Source organism: Tenebrio molitor, chromosome 5 (genome assembly GCF_963966145.1).
Source record: "Tenebrio molitor chromosome 5, icTenMoli1.1, whole genome shotgun sequence".
NCBI lineage: Eukaryota > Metazoa > Arthropoda > Insecta > Coleoptera > Tenebrionidae > Tenebrio > Tenebrio molitor.
The window spans coordinates 7,746,954-7,773,890 of record NC_091050.1 but is presented as its reverse complement, the minus strand read 5'-3'; the positions used below and the strand labels follow the sequence as shown (position 1 = coordinate 7,773,890).

The 26,937-nt window shown below is 34.5% G+C and overlaps 1 protein-coding gene across 5 annotated transcripts in view; it reads right to left on the bottom strand.

Annotated features, from left to right (window-relative positions):
- LOC138131801 (cardioacceleratory peptide receptor-like) overlaps positions 1 to 26,474 on the bottom strand; it is a 64,739-nt gene extending 38,265 nt beyond the window's left edge. The window contains exons 1-2 of one of the 5 annotated variants that reach the window (XM_069049014.1): positions 25,971 to 26,474; positions 1,039 to 1,378 (exon numbers count right to left, since the gene is read on the bottom strand). In XM_069049014.1, coding sequence (XP_068905115.1) covers positions 1,039 to 1,278 — 240 coding nt within the window. In that variant the 5' untranslated portion in view covers positions 1,279 to 1,378; positions 25,971 to 26,474. Of the gene's footprint in view, positions 1 to 1,038; positions 1,379 to 2,474; positions 2,638 to 25,970 lie in introns of those variants that run through there. The other 4 variants (XM_069049010.1, XM_069049012.1, XM_069049011.1 and 1 more) reach the window with 4 other exon arrangements.
- Positions 26,475 to 26,937: the final 463 nt, after the last annotated feature.

Here is a 26,937-nt window from a genome sequence, read left to right as displayed (position 1 = left end):
GTTTGAAAGCATCATTCTAATCTTATTCGAATATTACACCTAATAAACAACAATTTACTAACCACACTGAAACTAAATAATAATTCAATACAACATTATATCTGGCGTTCATTTAAATTTCTCCTCAAAGTTGGCATTGAAGAGTCGATTTTGAACGCACCACGGATTATAGATCATGGATCAAGTGTTTACTAACCTCACTTCTTGCGTTGTTTGTGTTTCTTGGTTTTTGGTTTTTACTCTGCAGACTGATGAGTGGTGCGTTCACAATCGACTCTTCAATGCTAAATTTGAGGAGAAATTTTAATGAACATCCGATACTTATGCCAATCCACTAAAATAATGACGCTGTACTTTAAAAGTCGATCCTTTTTCAATTTTCATCAATAGAAAGATGACAAAAATTGTAAAGTTCAATTTTGCACAAAGAATTGCCAAGTATTACACCTAGAAACAAGTGTTCGCACAAGAATTCATTAATTATCAATTAATTAATTCATCAACCATAAATGAATATTATAATTGTACAGAAACGTCTGTACTATTTTAATAAAAATGATAAAAGGTGGTTCATTTTCAATAATTTAATAGATTCGAAAACTACTTAAGCATCAATAAATTAATAATTAATTGACTGCGATACATTTGTCAGTCAGTTAATATTATAAAAACAAGATAACCTAATTTTACTTGATGTCATAAAGTGGATTGACATTTGTAATAATCTTGTACTAAGTAATAATCCTTCATTAACTTTTTTCGTTTACAAGCTCAGTTGTTAGCACTTGAACAATCTGTCAGCAGTATCAGCTGTGTAACATATAAATATTTAAAGATACCTGTGATGATGACAAGTACCCAACAACATCGTTTTTGAGTAAACAGATTATATAAAATTAACTTTGTGATCGGCGTAAGAATACAAGTAGATAAATATTTCTTTTTGTTTATTTATTTTCTGATGGCCGACTGATTTATGGTACTTACAAACCGGAAGAGTGTAAATACTGAATGACACTTACTAGTGCTAACTCTTACCTTGTAGAAGTAGTAGGAATTAAGATCTGTCGGCGCCGGTGTAGTTAACAGCTCTGAAGAGTTGACGTCAGAAGCGGCCAGCGTCGGCTGAGCTCCTTTATGCTGAGGCGAAAGTATCGTAGGATAAACGACGGTGTGCACGTCCTGAAATCCTGGCGTTTCAGTGCAGTTGCTTTTCAGCAGGATGTCTATAAAGGGAGCGCTGTGCCGGACGTCCGGTATCGGAGCTCCACTCATCATTCACTCAGTTTAAAACCAACCTATTGACGCATTCCGATAAGTTTTCATCTCTTTGTCCGTCAATTAACCGACCCCTCAGTCTCGGAGGTCATCTTCAAACCTGGAACAAGTTTTTCTCGTTCAGATGATGCCGCATGAAAACGTCTGAAATGCAACGGGAATGCAACAGTCTTATTAAAACCGCGGCTCTGAAATGAATTCTTTCAGGGTATTGCGATCGGACGCGAAATGGATGTTCTGTCACATATTTTACATTTCACCATTTTATTGTGGAATTTAATGTGAAGTAGCATGTTGTCCACGCACTATTAGATAAATACCAGTGTAGTTCTCGACAGTTAGCATAAAACTGTCACCGACTGGGATATTTAACTATCCGTGTTCATGCTGTACGTTTTTTATTGCTGTCATATTTTTCACTCGCCTGAAAAAATGCTTAACAGATTCGCCATTCAGCCGACTGCGGTGAGATATTTAAAAGTTGGCTGCTTCACTGACCGTTATGCAATGACGAACCAAACAGACTCTTTTCCTCACATCAAACCCCACATTACACTTTTGACCCAACATGCCCAAGAACTGGTAGACCACCCCCGCCGTTCACTAATTGTGATCATAATGAAAAGTTGCCGAAGAGAGTTATTAACAAAGTTTGGTAGAACTTGAGTAGGTACACACACACAATGTGCAAGCTAAAATTAAATGTCGATATGGAAATTTCACTCGATATTACGCAATCAAAGTAATTCACCATAATCAGGAATGGTGAAAAGCAAACAATCTACACAATAATGAAGGAAATTGAACCCAGCATGTGGTACAGTCTCGGTTAATAAGATATATTGTTAAATTGAAAAGCCCCCGCTACGATTTTTAAACAGTCTGCCAGACGATAAATATTTGGCCCAGTTTTAACCCCCGTTAGACACCCCACAATAACATCATAACAATGTCATTCTTAGGCAGAGTTCTTCGAGCCAGAGACAATACCACCGTCGATCTGACACAAGTTCGAGCACATTAAGCATACATTCAGCTTGCAAGTGATAGCAACATGCATCATAAATCATCCTATTCATTAAAGATACGAAAGCATCAACAATAAGAGCATTAGGATGCAACTGCGCTCCTAACTAGACACGCGTCGTTGAGAAAATGAGACCAACTAGATTAGAACCACGAGACACAAAACTTACTGGAGTGAACTAATCAGAGCGACTACACCACCAGAACATTTCTTGGTCGGACATGGTTCCATTAAATTTTGCTACTCGTTGCTCTTACTGAAAACTGAAACAAAATTCGAATTCCATCGAGCAGATGTTAAAAACGAGTCGAGACTGACAGTTCTCGATGTTCGCCACCTAAAACACAATCCCAGGACCATTTGCTTAGGAGCATTTTTCGCGATCAAATTGACTTATTATCGGCAGAGCTGTTGAAACATAATGGACAAGGCGTTGAACTGTGACGGTATTTGAATGCCGTGCCAGATGGATTATTGCACAAGAAGTTTGTGAAGTGTGCCAGGGAATTTTCATTAAGTTGATAAAGATAAATGAAGGAGTAGCCGAAGAATGTCCGAGATCTGTAGGTCAAATCCGAAAATTAATAAAGGAAATGTGTTTGTCCACTTTCAGAATTGTAGCTTAAAGAAAAATAAAGATAACTGCCGGCGAGATTGACTTGTGTACCAGCGGACGATGTAGGTACATCTCGTAACGTTGATAAGGCACGAATATCAATGCCAAAATGCAGAGCTTTATGATGGGTTGGTGAGCGTCACGAAGACATTTCGATGAAAACGCAAAAAATGTTTAAATAAAACGCTGAGTCCGCGATTGTTGCCTAAACAGCGCACAAAAAACTGCAAAACTCGGCAATATGGGGTTGCGAATGCGGTGAAAGGAACAGACGTAATAAAAATGTATGATGTGGAAAGGTGCATGAATCAGGATAAAGTTTGAGCTGCAGGAGAGGATGCGGTTAGGGTTTCACGTAACTCTAAAGGGTTTAAATTTTAATGTGCCTAAAATTCCTTTTAACGTTCTCGTTAGTGTGCAACCTCACTGGTAAATTACATATTTTACAGCCTTTTTACTGGCCCTTCAGGGCTTACCAAAATTATGTACAATAAAGTGGAAAAGCGGCAATCAGGCGTACAGGTTGATTACAGGTTAATTGCATAATTCAGAAATTCTGAAAATGTTTGCCTGAGGTTGACAAATAATAAATTGTTGATTAGAAGAAAAAATAAAAATAATAAGGTTAAGCAATGTCGGGAGCGGTCAGTGTTTGGATGGGTGGCCGACCGGGGGAACCGCGTTTTGTTGTATAACTTCACTACTACATGGTTTCATTAATTTATTTCAGTTTTGTTTGTAATCAATAATATCGTATGCTGCGATAACATAAAAAATAGTACTTACTTACTTACTTACTTACTTACTTACTTACTTACTTACTTACTTACTTACTTACTAGTCTCGATGCCTCGTCCCCTTTTATAAAAAGAAAACTGAGTACAGTATTTCCAAATGTCGAGAAGTAAGCTAGGACTATGTCACAGTAAAGTCTACACTCATGACAGTCAAATTTATGAACGGCTTCACCCCGGTGAATTTCGTCTTGCTCTTCATTTTGATTTTAATCTTAATTTCATTTTAATGTTTAAATTAATGTTCTAATTAATTTCTTTGCTAGAAATTTTAACCGAGGAAAGAATCCTATCAAAGTGTGTCAAATATCTAAAACCTCAAATGAGATCATGATGTGTAAATAAGAATTTCTTTTTTTATATAAAACGCGTGTAAATATAATTGCAATAATTGTCACGTAGACACGCCTTTGTTAACCAACCACGCCGAAAGCTTATTACAAAAATGTATCTTTTTCGTTATTACTCAGCCCCCTCCTAAAATGAATGATTCATGCATTAAAACTTGAGTTAAGGAAATTCTTTAACTATTACTGAAGACCTGGTTAAAATCTGTTCAGTAATTATGCAGTTATAAGCGGACAAGTGATACATACGTACAAATTTTGCCGTTTATAATAGTTAAGAAGATATTATTCATATATGGTGTACGACCAATTGTTACAAATTATTGAACTCTATCATTTTGTTTATGTTTTCTTCAGAGAAACATTTAGGTTTTAATTTTCTCTTGCAGCTTTCATTGAAATTTACTTCTTTTGTAAACATAACTTTATTGCAGTATTCATAACTCGACAACGCTATTAGCCATAAATTTTATTAAAGAGGAATTAAAGGAAGCTTCCCTACTAAGAAATGATATAAACCCACATTTTAAATTCCAATTAAAAGATGACTCTTATTTAATTAAAATAATCTACATTGTCGGGAGTTCTATTCGTAAAAGTTAAAAGCAGTATCTGAAGGAAAAGATTGGTTGCTTTGGTCAAATCTAATTTTAATTGCAATCCATTTTACTTATCAGTATAGAGTTCTGATCTACTTTTAATGGAGCTCATAAAACTTCTAAAAATAAGTAACCAGTTACACATTAACTTCACAATAATAGTACAAAAGAGTTCATCGTTTTCTTAAATTTCAGTTTCTTAATAAACATGTAGTAAATTTCTCAGCTTCGTTTCATTCACGTATTATTTCTTAAATGACCCCAAAGGCAGAGTTCACCATAAATTCATTAGTGGTCTTTATAGATCGTATCTGTCACAAATTTTGCCAACAAATGTCTAATTTATTGCTTCTACGTTTAAGTTCCTAACACTTTACTCTCTAGAGAATTTTTTTATTCACCAAGTGCCAACAGACAATTTTTGTTCTTTAACTCATACGCGTGGAGTTCTTGGAGGCATTGAAATTAAATAGGTTATCATTCGATGCAGTCCAGTAAAGCTCGATTTGCACTCACCTGTTCCACTCCATTTGTACTTAAGTCTTTCGATTCCGAATTAGCCACGGTCGGTATTAACATTGAATACACAACCACGCAAATACTTTCCGAGCAAAATAAAAATACGTTTTGTTGCTCAACCAAACTAATACATTAATGCCATTCTGTTAAGAGAAAAATTAGTTTTGATTTTCAACATATGCAAGCCGTTACCTACTTACATATCTCGGAGATGGTGTATGTGGAATGTTCCTATTTTTGTAGTGTGTAGGTCCTGGATTACCGAAATTAATGAGCTAGGCGCTACGTCTGTAGGATCGCTGTCTCTTCAATAGACATAAATTGACAACCTTATTTGTATTTTTTGTGGACGAGGACGTGTTATGATTTATTACAGTCGCCAAGAAAAAACGTGAATTCCTCGTGATGTACTTGAAAAACATGTTAAATTGCCACCTGGACCAAAACAAATCTCACTGTTGTTGCTCGTCCAATCACACGCTCCTGAATTGTATGTATGTAATTAAATTAGCAGCTCCTGGATTTTGGAGGCCATAAATTATATTTTTCGGATTTTAATTACGTCGGCACCAAAGGCAAGAGCTATTTTTATTTGAAAGATTAATTCAGGCGCTTGTCTCGCTCCCTTGATCACCAAAAATTGTTTGAAATTATGAAGTGGTTACTGAAGCAAATACACCAAATTTAAAATTGCCCTGACACCTGTCACCGCTGAAATTTAACGAATACATTTGGAAACTGAGATGATATATATTGTTGTGTGCAGTTGACACTTTGGGTTTTTTATTTTTATTCCCTCTTTTATAACGGCAACATTTACACATTCCAATGATTTCGCAAATACTACCGAATATGCTCAGGCACTACCGTTCCTGAAGTAAGTGTCACATCTTGTTAAAACCGTCTTAAATATACGAGTTTATGCCCCAAGAGCTTGTTCTGTTGATGTATTTATTTCAAACCAATAAAAATTTATATTGGTGACAATCCGGATAAAAAATATACTCTAAAATATTTTTAGTGGACTATAAATTTCAATAGGATAAAAATATAAACAGTTTGTGAATAAATTTACTGATATAAAACCATTTCAGTCGTTAGCTTTATGTGATTTCACGCCATATTTTAAATTTGAAAATCTGTTAATACGGGGCAAGTCAAATAGACATCAACGAAACTATGTTATGACCATCGTAAAAAAATTACTTTAATGCCTTAACTAGAGATTAATATATGATGAGACCTGTTCTTAAACGATCGTAAAATCCTCCACTAAAAAAATTTAATTATATGTATTTTTCAAAATGAATTTATAAATAATCACCCAATAAAGCTTATCAATGCCATAATTATATAAAAATAATACACAATAAATATATCCTTTATAGTTTAATAGTTATAGTTCAAATTGGTAAAAATCTTGTGTAATTTAAACGGAAATGATGAGGTAACTTCATGGTAAAACATCTCGGGCTGCAGTTACTTAAAAATAAATAAATAATTAGAGTAAATTTTGTGGAGACGAGTAATAATATGGAATAAAGGTTACGAAAACAGGAAATTAAATAAATTGTTATTTAAATCTGTAAACAATCTGAGTGCAAATTTATACAATTAGTTGATAATTAACAATCCGCTTTGTACTTAGGAAATATTTCATCCGAATCCGTTGTTTTGATTATTTAGAACTCATCAAAATATTTGGACAAATTTAATAACTCACTTGTCTATCGACTAAAATTCTAAATAAACGCACCAAAACCGCAATAAATCCAATTCCAAGTTAAGCGTGAATGGTGTTTTGACGCTGATGACTACTTTGTATCTTAAAATTTTCGTTTCGGTGGTAGAAAACGGCATAACTCTTGAAATAAAAAAGTTAAAAAGCTATAGGCACACGGATCGTTTCTCCTGTTCCTCTTTACAAGGATAAATTAGTGCGTCGTACAACAATAGAAAAAAGTTTAATTGTTGACGCAATAAATGGGAAAATATAAAGAGTTTTCCCACAAACAGGATAAATGGATTGAGGGGACGTGGAGGTTTTATTTATCACTTGAAACATTTTTATTGATTCGATATGCCGATTAGCAGTGTCTTTGCAGTGCCACGTTTTCGAAGGGGACTTTAAATCCCTGATGAATGTGCATTTAACAGGTCCTTTTATTAAATCGCACTCTCATTCACCGGAAGAACTTCCCCACTATTTTACTTTGGATTTATCACAGTGATATTTTAACGTTGGCTTGTTTTTTTATAAACGTTGCGACAGATCCACGTTATTGTCGCCCATTATTTATCACTGGACCACGTTACTATCTCGCTAATAAATATTAATTAAAATACAGAAGACGCGGCCTATTTTATTCCACCATAATTATGTAATTGGACGCTAAATCAGTCCGCGGCAATTAATCATTGCAATCTTTAAAATTCTGTAATTTATTCGTCAAGAAGACAGCATAAAAGGTTTGAATCTTTCTGTTGCGAGGCATCTCCATTTTTTGTTGAATGAATGTAGTATCGAACGACTAGACAACAACTTAAGTGAAAAAGTTTCAAATGGTTTCTGTAAATAGGAAACGATCATTAAAGGGAAAAAAAAGAATCGTTGTCGGGATTTTATCGAACGTCGTTCTGTATGTCTTTACGAGACATCGAGAAAAAGAGGAATTAATTATCCTTTGACTTGAGTTTTATGTAACGCGCCTCTGCGGCAAATTTTGGTAATCCTGCTCTTTCATGTCGGCTATGCAGACACGACTTGAGCTTCCTCTTCATCCTCATCACGGCAAACTCTCAAAAATTTTAATTTAACAGCCTACTCTCTTGTGGCATCAATTTTTTTTATGTGCACGAAAAATGTTCAAAGTGTTGACTTTAACAGATTTTTGAAGTGAAAACTTCTTTAGGCGCACCTCATACATTATTATTCCCGGGCAGTGCATTAATTTTCAACCGTCACGCGTCACGCTGCCAGGTCACACGCTCCAAGGTGAAAAGCTCATTCCAGTAAATCTTTAATCACTGCTTTATTGTTGATAATTAATTCTTATTGGTGTCTTCCGTTTTCGAATATTTCTCCTATTCTCAATGCACTTTGCATTATTTCTAATTTCTGACGCAAAATAAATTTCGTAGTCCCTTAATTTTGACCACATCATTATTACGATTGACAAAACATTGTTTCGCTTAAATTTCAGTCAATATTTACTGTAGTAGTTGAGAATAAAAATTATATGTAGCAAAAAGTAATTTATTTTTTGTGTATTGTTATTTTATTTACGACTGCGTTATAATTTTCCAAAAAGGTAAACAAAGAGATAAAGCAAATACTGCCTCGGAAAAGCGACTGATAATCCAGGCTCCGTTTGTTTTTGATTCGTTTCTGCTATTTGTGTTTGAAACTAATACAGAGTTGATTACTTCATCACACATGTACTTCTGATTTGTCCCCGCCGAGCTGTTCAAATGAAAATTAAATATGATATAGACGAGAGATTTTTCTCCCGACTTTCTATGGCACGACAGCTTTAAAGGAAATCTGGCGCCTGTTTCAGGTTTGGTGCAAGTGAAGGAATTTCTAAGAGCGAAAGATCTAATTTATTTCCAAAGATTTAATTTATCTCTGCCACAAGCAGCGATCAAATTTTTCTGTACTCCTACGAGGACTTCCGAGATCACGGCGCTTCTGTGACAACAATGGCAATCCATCTTTCTTTAGCATGTTGGCCGATGTACCTCTATAAATAAATAGAAGTATTTTGGTTGAAAGCACAACACGACGACAGATACACACAACTATGTAAATGATGACCTAGAAAGTATGGATGTATAAGATATTTGACGTTTATAAATTCGCAAAGATTCAAGAATTCTTTCCTCCTGTTTCCGTTGTCGCCTATAATTCATACTTTTTAAGCAGATCGTTATTTACTCGCGTCATTTATTTGTCCTCGCCGTCAGATATAGTGAAACCTCTTTCGCAGTTTATATAGATTAAAATAACTTTATTTATGTAGTCGGAAACGTGAACTGACTTACCCCACAACTACAACGAGGTATGCTAATTGTCTAATTACGCAGCTATTCATCTGTCACACACAAAAACACACGAGCCACATCTCAATACTATCTCCGTCATCTATTTCTAGATAATTTCCTGTAAAAGTACGACTTGGGTTAATTAATCAAAACTAACCTGCGACTCAGACGAAATCGATAGCCTCCGCTAATTAATAATCGTTAAGCTGCGTCCTCTTGATAGCCAATTTCACCAAAACACGACCATAAATTTCCAACTTTTTATTCGCGCTTCCTAATGAATTAAAAATTTTTGCGCGGCGATTTATGAGCGCGTTATAAAGTTTTGACCAAAAAATTATTGTAATGGAGTCGTTAATTTTTGGCTTTATGTTTTGCTTAATTGGTAAGTACTTTGATGTTTTCTGTTTATGGCATAAAATTATTTTTACTATACACTTAATTACAGCGCATTTGCCTTGTTAACTTAATCATCTACAATTTACGCTACAGCTACATCTAATAAATCTTCCCTTTTTCATTAAAACGTCAACAGGTTTTACACTAGCAAGTGGAATTACAATTATTGTTGTACTGTTAAACATAATTTGTTGGTAAAGCACGATGTGTTTTATAGAAATAATGCATCCGTTTTGTTTAACATATTTTGTCTTGTCTTCTATTTTTAACGAGGAGATCCCCTAATCTTATATTTTTTTAAGATCTGTTGGATAATACTGTACCTAATTATTAAAGTGTGTTTCATTATCATTAGATAACAGTGTTCATCACCCACAGGCCCTTGAATACAATGGTACCAAGTAATAATTGATACAAAGTAATAATTGTAAAACGTCAGTTTCAGTTTGTCTAATAATGAAACTTATTTCGTCAAATTCTCTTCACAGTCGTAGAAAAAGTATAGTATTATACTCGCGGATAATGGCTATTACTCGCTCGGATGAATTACGCCACTCGCCTTCGGCTTGTGTGTGTGACACAAAATCATCCCCAGGAGTAATAGTCATCATTATCCGCTCGTGGGTGGGTCAAAAAGATGATCTTCCATTCAAAGGTAAACGTAAATTTTTAATAATTCACCAAAGGATAATTTTTTCCGTATTAACTAGTTTTGAAATTTGAATAACCAGATAGTTTACACCTCTTACTTTTTATTCTTTCAGGAAATAAATAAAATAAAAATCAGAGAATTATTGAACATATTTTATTTCAACTTCATATTTATCGAAGCTTTGATCCCAAGATATTGTCCTTTCCTTTAGTAATGTGTTGGCAGTGGATTTTGGCACGATTCATCATGCAAACCTGATGCTATGGTAATTTCACAGGAACAAATTGAATTTGTGAAAATAACATGACAAATAGGCCGTACGATTTTTTTTCAGTTCAGATTTGTGATTTATATGCTTGACTTAGTTACGACTCTGTTATCGTGACAAATAAAATTACCCCCGACATTTGAAAAAAATACCCTTTGCTTAAACCAATTGTTTCGAAACAATATTTTGTTAGTATATATGGGCTCATACTCCTTCATCACATCCTTTGTAGCTTTGTGGCGCGAACGCCGAATTACAATTTCATTCAGTTTTTGATGTGGAAAGCCATCATCCTTTATTCGGATTCATCCCTAATCCCTGTCGAATGCGAAAATCTCCAACAAAAAAATGCAATAAATTAGCATGTTCATATTTGTCATGCAGCGCGTTCGTAGTCCCACCCTCAAGGCTAAAGTACTAAATTTCAAACCAACAACTTTCACTTAGCCGTTTTCCGTCGAAAAGGGGAGGATTCTAAAGTTTGTCCACATCAAACACAGTGCACAGCCCCCAATAAGGGAGCCGTCGAGGCGTAAATGTGCAATGTAAATATTTCGAATTTCCACGTTGGCCGCCATTCATACCTTAAGCCGCCAGACCTAATTAAACTCGCTCTCCATTGTCTGTTTTATTGCTTGTAAATCAAAATCTATTTAAATCGTCCGAAAAAATAAACCAATTTGCGAGATTTGCCGTTTAACGTCGATAAACCTAAATATTTAGTCGCCCCCTTCAAGAAACGGGATCGCTCATCCGCCGCAAGATTGAAGGGGACGACGTGTGCCCGACATGCCTTAAAGTGACTTTAAATATCTTTTTAACAACGTAACGTATCACTGTTGATCCGTCGAAGTGCCATAAAATTCACAGTCATTCGTAATAGTCGCGCACCCCCGACGGTGATCCCGAATCGTGAAGCCTTAAGGTAATAACTCCCAAAATGGCACCGAACCGATATCAGAACTCGCGACAAATTGGCGATAAACGAGATTTTTTCAGTCCGAACGTTTCACCAAGTGAGTAATGGCTATTTTGCATTCTGCATGCATACAATCTCTGCGACAAATCGCAACGGCCATCAATTTTGGTACTCAACAGCGCGGGGCCGTAAACACGCTTGCATTTTTGATGTCATCATTATAGTGTCAACGAAAGATGTTCGTCGTCAATAAATTAAATTTATGATTCATACAATGGCAGATCATGGGCGTTTTCGACGATTGAGATGACGTACGAATTACAGACGTAAGATGCAGAATGATAAGCGTATGTACAGCGTGGTTCAAGAATAGCGCAAGCGACGATTGAGGGCCAGTCGATTAACCAAAAAAAGAGTGTAAAACTGGAGTTCACGAAGTGGAAGAAGTCTAACTAAATATTAGCAGAGATTGTTATTGCCAGTTGGGTTCTGTGTTAATTTCATTAAATTAACTGATTCATTTTAGTGTTACTTACTGAGTTAGGACGAGTGTAAATAAACAGAAAAATAAAATTCTTATGTACGATGTATGTATTTATTTTTTCTGAAATAAATCCAATCGTTTCGCTGAAGGAGATTATAGTAATTGATTAGTTTCAAACAAACGCCGTATAAAAAACAGGTTTTATTTTCAAATGGCTTTTTTTCAAAAGAATTTTCAGCATTTTTCTTTATATTTAAACTAACGTCAATAGATTCCTACGTTTATTTAATTGAATGTATTGTTTTAGATTTAGATGCAATGGACTTTATACCTATGCTTTATAAAAATAGATCGGAGTTGTTTTTCTCGTACACTACACTCTCAAATTTCACAAATTGGGAAAACGTACATCCCCGTATAAAAATACAATGATTATTTTATTAATTGAATCAATTAAAAGTAAAATTAGTTTTTGTATTAATTTTTTGAATACTCACAAGTTTATGGTACCTACTTGAAAAAAAAAATGTCTCCACAACTCCACAGAAATTAGAAAAATAGAAACACAAAAATAATTTTCTTTCTTTTATAAACGTAAGTCATCTTTTTAATTGACAAATCAGATAACCTCATTTGATCAAACCTTGCTTTGTTGTAATAAATAAAAAACTGAAGTTTTCGGCTCGTTCTATATTATTTCACAAACTGTTTCAACGGTTTCTGAAATTAAGTCCACTTCCACTCTTTCGTCCTACACTTTCTGTTTCTCGAAATATTTGGCAGCTGATGAAACTACCCCATATGCTAACGGAAACAAAAGCCACTTGACCACAGTTTTTTTTTTTGAACACACGTTACCTCATCGAACATCATTTTATTGCGACTACCATAACGCCATAACAAAATAATACAGACACAATAAAGCCATTAATTACGGTTCTGGGTACATTGTTCAATTTTTTCAACCAACAAATCGTTTTATTTTCATGAGATCGCATTCCAGTGCAATTAGCCATCTCATGGGCCACTGAAAAACTTGGTTACAAACTTTGAACATATGTCTCTTTTATGTGGAATCTTTTGCTTATTTAATATGCATATTTAATAATATTAAATATTACTATTTCTTAAAACATCTTCTTAAGATATATCTAAGTTCTTAGAGGCCAATTTCAAGTTGACTTGCGACGGTCGCAACTTGTTATTGTCATGGTTACGCAACTCTGAGAAAGATGACGCGTATTGGTAATTAGGACAAAGATAGCTACACATTTGCGCTGCACCACCTATTTGCGACCATGACTTGAAATCGGGGCCTTAGCGTTTAAGAGAGACACTTGCGTTAAAAAATTCTAATAATATCTATTTCACAGTAAGCTCACTAAAAACTAAAAATAAGCAAAAAAAAAACTAAGAACCCGTATTTTAGAGTGATATCTAATCGATTTCCGTTTGTTAAAAAAAATTCTTGCTTGAATTAAAAATTTCATAAACTGCATGGATCATAAAAAAAAATTCTCCAATGTACACGTAATGATAATAACATACTGCAAATTCTAACTTTTTCGTATAATAATAATTATTAATAAATTCTTGCCTTGATAAGTTCTTATGGTGAAACGTTGCAATCAATTTATTAGCTGCGCCAGCTGTACAGTCTTCACCCTTTAATTACGTTCGCTATCTACCCTGCTAATCAGATTGGTAATTCAAAGGATTAACCTACACTGTAATTACTACATGAATATTTTTCCTCCCTTTAATAAAAATTGCTACTTCTACAGAGAAGAGTATAAAAATTTACAATGTAAAATTTTAAATGTCTTTTAAATATTATAATCAAGATAAATTTATATAAACTCAAAACTCAACACCTATTTCCAGTTACGATGACAATCAACTTCCTTCAATTCAGATAACAATTTTGTTAAAAAAATATTATAAAACATTCAGTAGATAATTTCATCAAGATAAATGAAATCGGAACGAGCACAAATGATCTCTTTGTGATGATTTTAATACTGAGCTTTATAACGGCTAAACTTGGTTCGGTCTCGCCGATTCAATTCAGACACAATTCAAATCTCTTCAGTTTAATTAATGTCGCTTACGATTTGAACTCAAAGTGATTGTCATGTCCGACTCTTCATCCAAAAGCTTTATTTACACCGTCACTACTCCATACTTTTTATGAAATGCTGAGGCCAGAACGGTGCGAGATGATATCTGCAGCTCGTTAGAAAAACGTGTTCATTTGTGATTTCGAGTCTAGCTTATTTATTATGTTTGAAGCAGACATTTAATTATTGAATTTAGATGGTACTCTTTTGCTGGGAGAAAGAGAACGCTGAGGCAACGTCCGAAAATTAGACGTTATAAAGCAATAAAGATAATTTGATCTCAGGAAAAAAAGGAAATAACTTCATTAATTTCAGCAACAAAGCGAGAACCAATAATTATTATTCGCCAAAGAAAATTATATCGACAGGAATAATTTCGCGAGCAGCAATGACATGCCTTCGACGTTACAGATTTGACGTTTATTGTTTAAGAAAATTCAATTTGCTTCTCAAACTTCAAGTGAAGGCGGGCCTCGAAAAATTCGAGTAAAAATAACGAGATTAATTACAAGCTGCACTCGTCGTAATTACTTGCAAAGTTCTACAAGTGTTGCGTTTCACAAATAATTTGTATTTACAAACAAGGGTAAGTCACACTCGATGGAACATAACGAGGATATCATTAAAAACGATGGTGGAAACCATTCGCTAAAAAGCGAACTAATTTGCATTTTCCATCTGATTGGGCACCGAACTCGCGCGTTTACGTAACAAGAGGAACATCTAGGAACATCGTTTCGTTTTAATTTTATATTTTATGACAAAAAACTCGAGAACGCTTCAACTAAAATATTTACGAATCTCGACGGATAAACTACTAATGATGAGGACTCCCATCGAGGATTATTAAAAATTTCCGCCGCTCTGGAAATTCCAATTAAAAATTAGCTTCTATCAGAAATTACTGTTCAGGATCGGTGCGGACCACTTGATTTATCTACCCCGCACAGAATATAACGGGTGTTCAAATGAAAAGTCATCAAGAAGATAGATCGAAAAGGGGATGATGCCTTCTTTGACAGATGCCAGTTGTGTTTTGCAAGTGTAACGTCTCTTTTGAGTTTTGTTTCGTTGAATTGAACTTTATTAAATTTAATTTCAATTTAATTCAAGCAACAAAAACATCTATCCGACAATTGAGTCAGCAAATTAAACTATCTGTTGGAACAACGAACATAATGTTACTTGATGAACTTTTCAATTGAACACTCGACAGCTCAGCGGTGTTTAAAAAGTAACAACGAAAATGTGGGCGATGATATGTGGTTTCATTAAAAGTCCGTTCTAATTTTTGTTATAATTAATAATGACAAATGCTCAAACAATGGTTCAATTATTTAGTCATTAATCATTGGGGATAAAAAAGAATTGTCGCTATTAGAATTCATGTGGGACATTTTTATTGGCAACTACTTTACAAAAAAAAGAACCGAAAGAAAATTAATGGATTCTGGAAGGAAGTTCGTGGAGTGATGATGAACACAGATAAGACAAGCAAAATTAATTTTTGTGAAAGCTATTAAGCGAAGTAAAATAATAAGAGTTGCGAATTTGAACTAGCATAAAAAGAATACTTCGGGTGATATATTTCAGCTTTGTGGGAGTTTTTCACGCGCACAGAACCGAAAACTTGAAACTGAACGACACAGTTTTAAAGTGACGTAAAAGGAAACTTCGACATTTAATCACTCGGCTCGGGAAAATCTATATCGTATTTGGTGTATTAGGAAGTTTCAGATTTTTATTGAATAGCACATTTTATATCACATCCCGGAGCCATAAAATCTCTTCAAACCTGTTCCAAAACATCCGACATTGTATAATGCAAATGTTATTAAAATTATAATATAAATGACGTTGGGACGCACAGCGAATGCTCATCTTGCGATATAAAAATAATTAATAAATAACGTTCTTAAATAGGAAACACGGGTTATCAACGTATTGGCATTATCCATTTATCATTTTGTTATTTATAACTATTGTCGATGGATATAATTGGTGCAAAACGTTTCGCAACAATTGCATATTTTTCTCGGTGCTAGCCAAAATGTAAATTGGACTTGATTATTTAGTGTTTAAAGCAACAAGCAACCAATGGACTTTTACATTACTTTGACCGCTACGCATACACAGTAAACACTGGAAAATGTTTGAATCGCGATTTGTATACTGCTGGTTTACAATAATAGTCGAAACAAAATGTAGAAAAATAAACAGATTTTCAATGAAAATCGATTAAAGCTTTTATGAATTGGTGTTGCAAAAGTCTGGTTTCCCAACACTTAAACAGTTAGCACTAGTAAAAATTAAAACTACGTAAATCCCATAACGTGAACAACATAATTAGTTACAGTTAGTTGCTACCCTTATTTTTCATTTATTGTCACGTTTCTCTTCCACCTTCATCCATTTTACACGACATTGTAAAATCCACATTGAAAAATGAGTTTATAGCCTCCAAATGGTCAGCAGCAATTAATTATTTACCACCTACCGAATCTCTCTGAACGGTTTTAATGTAATTAATGAAGACAGTTTTCGAATAGGGTACAACACAAAATTCTATTTATTTTCGCTAACTTAAAACACTAATTGCATTGTTGAAAATCAGATAGAGAAGGAGAGGTTCGAGTAGCGACTATAAATTACAGTGAAGTAATTACGGTTTCCTTTTGTTTTACTTCACTCTTACATTGTTTATTATTACATGTTTAATTAAAATTTGTGTTACAAGGGTGAGTTTGAGTAAGTGGATTAGACATTTCACGAACGCACTGCGAGGTGGTGATTCTGGTAGACTTGTGTATCAAGAAAATATCATTTTCGAATATTATTGTCAAAAACAGTCTGATGGAATAAGAAATGATTTTCCTGAAAAATGTAGTTCGTCGGTAGCATTTACATCACATTACATCCAATAAATCAAATGAGAGACTATTTTGCATTCAGAGTTGATTGATCTCTGATCTGGTTCGATCTACCCCGAATATAAAAGCAATTCCTTCAAATTTGATTTATTTGTTGAATTTTACCATATCGCTACACAGAAAAGATATTTTACGACACAGTCACAGTGAAATCTTGACATACATAAATTTCACAAACATTCTAGATAAATTAAGAATGATTTTGTGGTAAGAGCTTCCAGGTTTTTCTATACATTTATTTTATGCAAGAAATATGGAAATTTATCGATGCATGCGATAACACTCTGGAGAGATTTTTTCTTTAAATCGCGTCAAGTAACATCACCGTATGCATTTACATTTTCATGAAGCTCACCACATTGTCTCCGTATTTACTGTTCGAAATGTAAATGAGATAATCCAAAGGGATGTTTTTTTTAATTGAAAAGAATGACAATATTACTAAGAAAATTAAAAATTATTTCCTCAATAGAGCTCGTGATAACACCTTTTTCAATGCTTTGGTTTCAGCCGATAAAGGCTACACACCTTTAAATTTAAGTGATAATATAATTTCAGACATTGTTAAGCCAAATATACCTGACACAATAGCAAATATAAAACAGAAGTCTGTACATGGGAGATACTTTAAAGAACTGGAACAACCAGAAGTTAATATTCAGGCATCTCATGCATGGCTTAAGAAATCAAATATTCACCCAGAGACGGAGGGTTTTATATTTGCAATACAAGATCGTGTTATAAATACAAGAAATTATAAAAAACACATATGCGGTTTACAATCGATAATTGATAAATGTAGGATTTGCGGAACTGAAGGGGAAACAATTGAACACATTATTTCTTCTTGCACCGTTTTGGCTCAAAGCGAATATAAAAAACGACACGATATATTCGCTAAAATTATACACATGAATTTAGCTGTTAAATTCAATTTATTAAAGAATACACAACCACATTATAGTTATACACCAGAAAGTTGTTTGGAAAATGACAGTTACAAGTTATATTTTGATAGAACAATTTTAACTGACATTCATATTAAGCATAACAGACCAGACATTATTATTTTAAATAAACAACAAAAGCAAGCATATCTTTTAGATATAGCTGTTCCAAATTCACATAATATAACACAGACATATAACACAAAAATTAATAAATATTTAGAGCTGTCCGTTGCTATGAGAAATCTTTGGTGTTTAGAAAAAATTTCGATTTTACCACTTGTAATTTCAGCAACGGGAATAGTACCGCAATCTCTTTTTAAAAATTTAAAAATTCTGGATTTAGATAACACATTGGTAGTTGAAATTCAAAAAGGTATATTATTATACTCATGTCACATCGTGAGGAAGTTCCTTAACATTGACACAGAACATAATACACAACAAAGTCAAAATGCGGAGGCAAGACGCCGGTAATTATGTTGATAAGCACTGCACTATTACTTGATAGTAATATCCGTAATAGTGTATGTACTCCGGCAAAATTGCCGTGCCGCCGGGTGGAGGTGGGATAGTTAGAAATTAATATTCGCTGATCGTGTCAGTTTGTTTTTACAAAATTGAGAAATATGAAAATGAGCTTAAAATCCACTCAGTCAAAATATTCTTTCAGCATTTCGTGAATTTTCATATAAACTGCCTCAAAACTTATTATGCACGACACACATTGACATTTTAACCTTACGGGCAATCTAGAATCCTTGATTAGTGTAGATTTTTTCAACTTGTGCATAAATTTCGAAATAAGCCGATTAAAATTCAGCTATTTGGATGATATGACTTGGAATTTAAGAGCAAACGTAGTCGTTTCAGGCACACTATCGACACAATGACAATGCAATGACCGACCTTCTTCCAAAAGTCAAGATTTTAATACAACTGGATGCAACGTTCCTTGAATAACAAAGTTCCTAGGAGAATTGATTACTAATAGACCACATCAAAGGTGCGGGCCCACCTCTAACAATAGGCCACTGAAATAATATATGCAAGCTTGTAGTCGTGTGACTCCATAATTATAAATGATAATAATATAGTGAAGAGTGTCGAATGAGGCACTGTAATAAATTCGTCATTCAACCGTTCGATTCTCGATCATCTGATAAGTATAGATCTTTCACCTGACTCTTATGGCAAAGGCCATATCATTTTTCCCACCTGCGCCACAAGACAAGCTTGAAAAGAGGTTGCCTTCACGCTATTGGAACCAAATTGGAGAAAATATATGCAAAATTTTCAAAACAGCTAATCTGATTGTCACCAAAATCTATAGGCTTTGAGTCCTCACCAAGACAAATATTTTTCAACGACAAACATTCAAATCGGTGCATTTTTGCAGAATATCATAAAAGACAAAATAACAAAATTAGTATATACGAGTATGTATTTCCAAATCCTCCAATCCTAGTGGTACCAAAATTGATAGGCCGAGAATCCTTACTGACACAAACATTTTGCAGAAAGAAAAGTTCAAATCAATGCAATTTTTCAAATGTTATTGTGAACGAAAAAAATTGATTCCATTTTCTTACCGGAACATAAAAGTCTCTTGAACGTCACTTTTTATTGCAACATTTATTATATCGGGCATTCAAATGAAATCCTGGGTTGGAATGGCGTTGGAAACCGTCAATTATTTTGCTTTTAGAGTGACAGTTGTAATTAGAGCATGTTGATAGTTAACCTAAAATTTATAAACAAAAAACCTTCCTGCTTTTTTTCTTTCTTTGTAATGTTTTACATTAAAAATAGAATAACTAGATATTCCTATTCTCGAAGCAAAGGGCACCCTTTGCTGAAAACGAACAATAATATGCTGATTAAACATAAACAAATGTCATTCGTGTCAAACGGCGGGAAATTCAAACTTTACACTGTTCCAAATGGTTTACTTTTTCAACGCTTACTCAGTTCAAGTTTTCATTTGAACGCATGATACCTAATTATCCACACGACTACAGAAAAAAGATACTTAATAAATTGTAGAACTTGGTTCAAACAATGAGTTTCTCACATATTTAATTCCTTTCTTTTCAAATTATGAAAAACCAAACGACCACAACAAATAAAAGTGTAGAAAATTATAGCCTGAGTATAAAGAGTCACCTGAATGAAGTATAGCGACTTTGTCCATCACTTTGTAATTAATCAAGCGTTGTACAGGCGGAGCTGCAGCGCAAGATTTACGACGATGTTAATACAAAAGTACTATAAATTGCATAATACTGTTGCAATTAAACGTATAATTAGGCGTATGATAGCTGCTCACGTTTGTAATGCCTCTCAAGATGCTCGACGTAGATAAGGTGCAAGCATTGCCCATTAATAAAACCGAACCAACCGATATCTATTATTTCTCGCTTGCTGTTATTATTTTATTTTATGTAATAGTTTTATTTGGAGCAAAAAATCACTCTGCAATAAAGTTTATTGCAGGGCAGAAGACGATAAATCACAAAATAGGAAAAAAATTGAGAGACACAACGAGTTGGTCATAGCAGTCGAGTAAATCAATCATCATAAATCTCCGAGAGGTATTGAGAGATGAGGATAATTACATGTGGTAAATTTATAATATCAACTTGCAGGCTCGGAACGATTGGTTTATTAAGGACGGGAGCCTGCGTGGCTATTATTAAAAGCGCGCTTGTTGCCGTATGTAAATAATATACCGGTAGGTTAAAAAAATTGATTATAGATCGCAGTGGTCGAAAAGTAGCGATATCGACAATTAGCCGGGACATAAAAATATTCGGGGTCAGTGGAGCGCGTGTTAGGACCTTACAATTTATATATTTAGTCATTCATTAGTCATTATATCGAAAACGCTAATAATACACTCTCATCTCGCGAGCTGACACAAAAAAACTAAAACCGTGTTATTGACTCAAATTCCTGGAGGTTTTTGGTTTTCTGTAATAGCCGCCATATTGATCGCTGATATGGGATTGAATGGCCGCACCAAGACCAAGAAAATTACAAAAGATAACAATTTCGAAGTTGAATAGGGGATAAAAGCGCCCTACCTCTCCCCGGTTCATTAAGTGAATATTTGAGGATTATAAGAAAGTTAAATGAATCGGAAATTAGAGCTAATCCCGTTTTTTCCCCACCGGGAAAATTAATTAGTCTTTATTAATGGTGCAGTCAATAACCCTCGAATGATGGAAACTTACACAAAGTTAATTGAACGAGCACGAGGCTCATTCAGGTAAAGAATGGCCAATTAAAATCGACAACAATTAGAATATTTTCGTCTGTGCAACACCAGATTCGCTACTTTTCCTTAAATAAATCTCTCCCTGGAATTTGCCTAGTTTAGTCGCGCAATTAAATTGAATCGAATAAATCAGGACCATCCCGCATATCAAAATTTACGGGAATTTAAAAGCCATAAATCTATATTTAAAAAACAAAGGTGGTGCGTGCGCTCCAGGTTTAAATTTGCCAGGTGCAAATGGATGCGAAGGCGATGGAAAGGACGTCGAAGAAAGTGGGAAAAGGCGAATTGCTGGACTTATTAAGAATGCGAATTACATCCAAATTCATTCAAAGACGGTTATGTATGCAGTCTAGACTGCAACACACCACAAAATTGATAAGATCTCTGCAACCCCTAGTCCCACAGGCTTTTCTTCTTGTATTTGCGACAACACACAGAGATTGTTTACACAGTTTGTTGCGACACCGTTCGATAAAAATGTTGATTTGTCGATTTTTTTACAAAAAGGAAGATTTATGGCCGCATTTGCATAAAACTTTCCTTGTTGTCTTCTTTCAATTTTCTGTTTTGGTGAAACACACTGCCGGAGTCCACAAGAATAATTGATGGGACAGTGTGTACTGTAGCATTTACCGATAAAGCCCCGCTAACACCACAATTTTTACTACTAGAACAAGCACTAAAACTAATTTACGATTCGGTTTAATTCTAAACCTCCTTGTTGGGAGCGGGAGATTAACGGATGATGTTTTCGTGGAGCTTTATTAAAAAAAGTCGGAAACTTTGGCCGCGTCCCCTAACCCACCCTCGCGAGCGCGGCTTTCTAATTTCAACAACAAATTAATGATTTGGTAATTCGTTTTGTCCTTTTAGTCAGCGAAAACGCGAAATTTAATAAAGGGAAATACTTTTTGCAGAAATCTGCAGAATGCCGCATAATTTTTTCAGCTTTAATTGCTGGATTTTCGTTCAAATTAAATAACCACCAAAACCATAAACTCCCAACTTCAAAGCTGTACATATTTATCCAATTAGCTACTGAATAATGATTACCTAAGTCTCAGCAGACTCAGACAAAATTAATGAATTTACAAAAACTATTTATCCTTACAATAAAATTTATACGTGCTCGTAACTCTAGCGGTGTTTGCGGCGCCTTTAATTGAAAACACGCTTCGAAAAGGAGAAAAATTGAAATTTTACACAAAACTGCGACATAAATTTTCCGAAAAACCAAAACAATAATGGCTAATGGCGGTAAATAAGAAATTCAAATGAAGCTTCCGCTGCCTACATTTGAATATTATATTTACTTTAGGACAATGTGGTCGGTGAAAATTTCACAGCAGCACAAATAAGACGTTGATATTTTTAATACGTGTTAAGAAAATTTGTTTGTGCAAAGGTAACGTAAAAAATTTTCAGTTCCAGTTTAATTTTAGAGGTGCAAACACGATTATAATGAAAATACACGTGTTACGCGGTTTCGTTATATTTATTTCTTGTGCCCGTTTTTAATATAAAACAAACACGCTAATAAAATGGTTATTTTAACATTGGGCTTTAAAAATAGAGTGACATTTTAAAAACACGAAACTCTACAGGTGAGTAATAAAAGCTACGGCATGCTCTTGTACAAGTGTCGTATTATTAGAAACCGGATTTTAGGCTAAACGTATTCCATAATTTCTTGTGAACTCTAAAATTATGGCACGAGGGCAACAAAGTGACACGCTTAAAGTTACTTTTTCCACAAAGTAGCTTCCCAAATTAGAGCTTTACGAAAATAAATAAGACATCTTCTCGAATTGGAAGTGGGTATTATTAAATGACTTTTAAGAGCTCGTATTTCTCGATGTGTATTTACAAGATTGTAACTTAAGGCAGTTTTCAAAACAATAATGGAGGCAGAAATGTGCCGCGTATTTTCAACAGCATTCGGCCACCGTGACGAAGTGTCGAAAATATTTTTTACAGTTTTGTTTACGGACAAAATAGAAAACGAAATTAAAATATTTGCATCTAAATTGATCACAGATGTAGCTATTAGTTTTTTCGGACCCTCTTACCTCTTCCGTTCCTCTCATTAACGTAAAAAATACCAAAAAATTATTCAAGATTTATTCACACTTTTCACTTTCTAAAACATAAAACAATAAAAGTTCTCGACTGGATAATAAAAAACAATTAGAAATTATTCGCGTGTTGGAAAAAACCCCAACTTTAACACTGAGTTAAAATTAATCTTATCTGAATGCAAACTTTCCCACTTATCCCACATTTGAGTACAGCTCAAGTAGAAATTAGACCCGCATGAGGACCCTTAAAATGCAAATCGAGCCCTGTTATTTGGATTAGTCAGAGCCGAATTTGCATGATTTTTTTTTTTGGTCGCCCTATATAGTCATAAATGTATTGCGGACATTGAAGAAAAAATATTGTTCATTTCGAGAAAAGAAGATCTGTTGTATAACTCAATAATTTTTTTAACAAAAAAAAAAAAAAATGGACTAATAATTAATTTTTTTGACGACCACCTACTAGACGAAGGAACAATTAATTCAATTGTGTGGGTAAGTAAATGAAAATGTGTAAAAGAGCTTTCGTTCATCCCATGTTTACCATAATCTTTGTTTAAATTTATTTTGAAAGAGTTGTGCAATCGTGGACAAGTAAGTTACGTGAATAAAATTATTTGTTGCAACATTTAAAATACACACGGCAAAAATGCATTAAGGTAAGCGACGCATTAACACAGTTATTAATTTTAATTACACTCTCTTCAACAAAAATTCCATCACCCATGTAGGAGAAAATATGTACGAGAATTTTAATTATGATTAATTATAATTACAACAAAGAAACGCCATTAAATGGTGATGGTAATATTTATTCTTGTCGGCATTCCTTTAGACATAATCTAGTGTTCCCAGAACGATTCTGAGAAATTTGAAAAAATAATTTAGTGGTGTGGAAAGATAAATAATAATAATAAAAAAAAATTAGACAAAGTGTACTACTGAAGTTTTGTCTGTCATTAATTAATGTTGGTGTCATTGCAAAATTTCGCAAAAAAAGTGTCAAAGAGATTTGTGGCTTGAGTGTTATTAAATTTTCTAATTAATATGATAATAACAAAAGTCGTAAACGCCTTAGCTCCACCTGTTTATAGGAGGAAATTATCTTTATAGTTCTAAGCCCTTAATAACATTATATGTAGCGCCATGAATAAATTATTTATTTACAAGTTAAGCCAAAATTTACTAACAACACCGTCACGGTCTAATGCTACTGGGTATAATTATCCACAAATTTCATCAGCCATTTTTATTGCAGATAGCACCACATTTCATTTAAACGAGACCACTTAACGATTTAACTAGCGTTATTGGACACGGATAATCCCCTCTGACTGTTAGAATTATACACATAATCCTCGAAACGTTAGTGTCTGGGTGAAAATAGTTAAGTTTCGTAATCGGGCTGCATAAAAATTCAACCAGAACAGATCTAAATTTGTTAGAACCAAATCGCCCGTCATTATCTTGATCACAAACTAAGCCAAAATGTCACTGACAGAACACCTCCATTACAGTCGAAAAAGATTAAACTTTACTGCGGGTCCAGGTGTCACTTTTATACGGTACACAAAAGCAAATAAACCTGTTACGAAAGACCCGAACGTGACGTGTTTAACAAATCTTCCAAGAAAAAATGATATTAAAATAATTTGCTTCCATGTCGACAGGGAAAGGTCATATTTTAATGGAAGAACGGAAGAGTTAGAGCAAATCTAGAGAAATAAAATCATCTAAACAAAAATATTGTCTTTATTCAAAATTTTTGTGTTGGAATATTTGAATTGAGTTTAAAATAATTTAGTAGATATCTTGTAAATTATACAGTTCCGGTGGAACAAAAGCTGAATTTGGAAAAGTCATTTCAGCGTTAATTCGAAAGCGCTTTCTAAGCACTTCCGAATTTACAATCCAAAATCTCCAAAAAGTACTTAAGGGACATATTTGCAATCGATTTATAGTTATTGTTGGAGTTAAGAGAGTTAGAAGATATTTCTTCGTGACAAAGCATCGGTAAAATGTAAATTTTAGTCTGTGAAATAATTCGAATGTATTTCGCACTAAATATTATTTTGTAAATGTATTTGGTAATAATACGAGTGGGTAGATAAAACATATTTCAAGGCCTATTGCTTATTTGGGTTGGTCGGAAAGGTCTCAAACAAAACAAATTAAGAAAAGGCGAGCAAGAAATTTAGATAATTATAATAAAGCTGACACTTTATGGCAATTTATTCTGGTAGCTGGACAAAAATAAAAAAATCCTGGTGGATTTTTAGAAATTCGAAATAGAGATATTTTTGTGTAATAAATAGTGCGTATTAGGGGTTGAGTGAAATTTTGTGAGATATTGACATCTCGTGTGCGTTGACATATCGTACGAACGTGATGCTTTCACGTAAAAATGTTTTCACTATCCGAATCCGTATCTATAATAAATAGGGTCCGGTCAAAGCTGCATTAAATTAAAGAATTTTTGTCATAAAAAAAATAGTAAAACCGAAATTATAGTTGTTGCTGGCGATTCGATGGTCGTAAACGCGGAGATAGTGGACGGGAAGGAAGCGCAATAAAAATTATGCATCTGATAAGTTATCTACGCGAAAATAGGTCTTTGGTGTCGAATCTCGAGGGCATTTGAAAAAAGTTGTAATAATAAAACTTACTTCTTGGAGAGAACGTATGGGACAAAAAGCGGCAGAAGGTGTGCGCGGCATAGAACATTTTGCGAACAAATATTACCTACTTCTACAGGCAAAGTGAAATATAATTTGATCGGTCCTGTTCGAGATCTGGCACCAAGTCTGTCCGAAATCCTCTTTACATGTGAGCATTGTTATCGCGAGGGCCACACAACATTAACCACTCAACGTCTCGAGCATCCCCGTCGGAGCACACCGCGAAAATACCATGCAACGGCTGCAGCCACGTGAACCGCCCTCTGGGGGTGTCGTCGTGAGGATGGCCTCTGGAGCTGGTCTCCTCGGTGCTTTAACATTCGAAGACCGGGTGATACTAAAGAAACTGACGCGCGGTTAAGTCTACACAATTCGTGGTACGCCCCCAAAGGCACGCGCGATTCTCGCGACTATCCTCGTTTCCGATGAGGAGTGTGTCCAACACACCACGGCGGAGCGGTGCGGTTCTTCTTCGCCTCTTGTTCTGTCGACTTGCTATCAACCGACTACCGGATGCGCAACGCTTATGGACGGACGATTAACGGCACACGGCGAACACTCTTGCAAACGATATTTTAATTGGCCCATCTTCGCTGCCAGAGGACACCAATTACCAGATTTGGGTAATAAGCCCGGACCCGACGCGAAAATTTCGGAGGCGGGTCGTGTTTGTTTTGGCGAGTGGTGTCGATCATTTTTTATTGGGTTCGAGGATCGTTGGTAAACATTAGCCGCTTCAGAAAACGAAATGTAAAAAAGTTCAGTTATCAGGAAAATACATTCGTATTAGAAAAGTTATGCAGTAGTGTGGCCATGACACACATTGGTACACCTTGTGGTCAATAATTTGGAATTTTTACAAATGAAAATTTTGACGTTATAGAATACGGACAATATCTGGTTGGAAAAATATTTAACAAAATGCAGTTTCATCATTTTTTACAATAATTGCCCA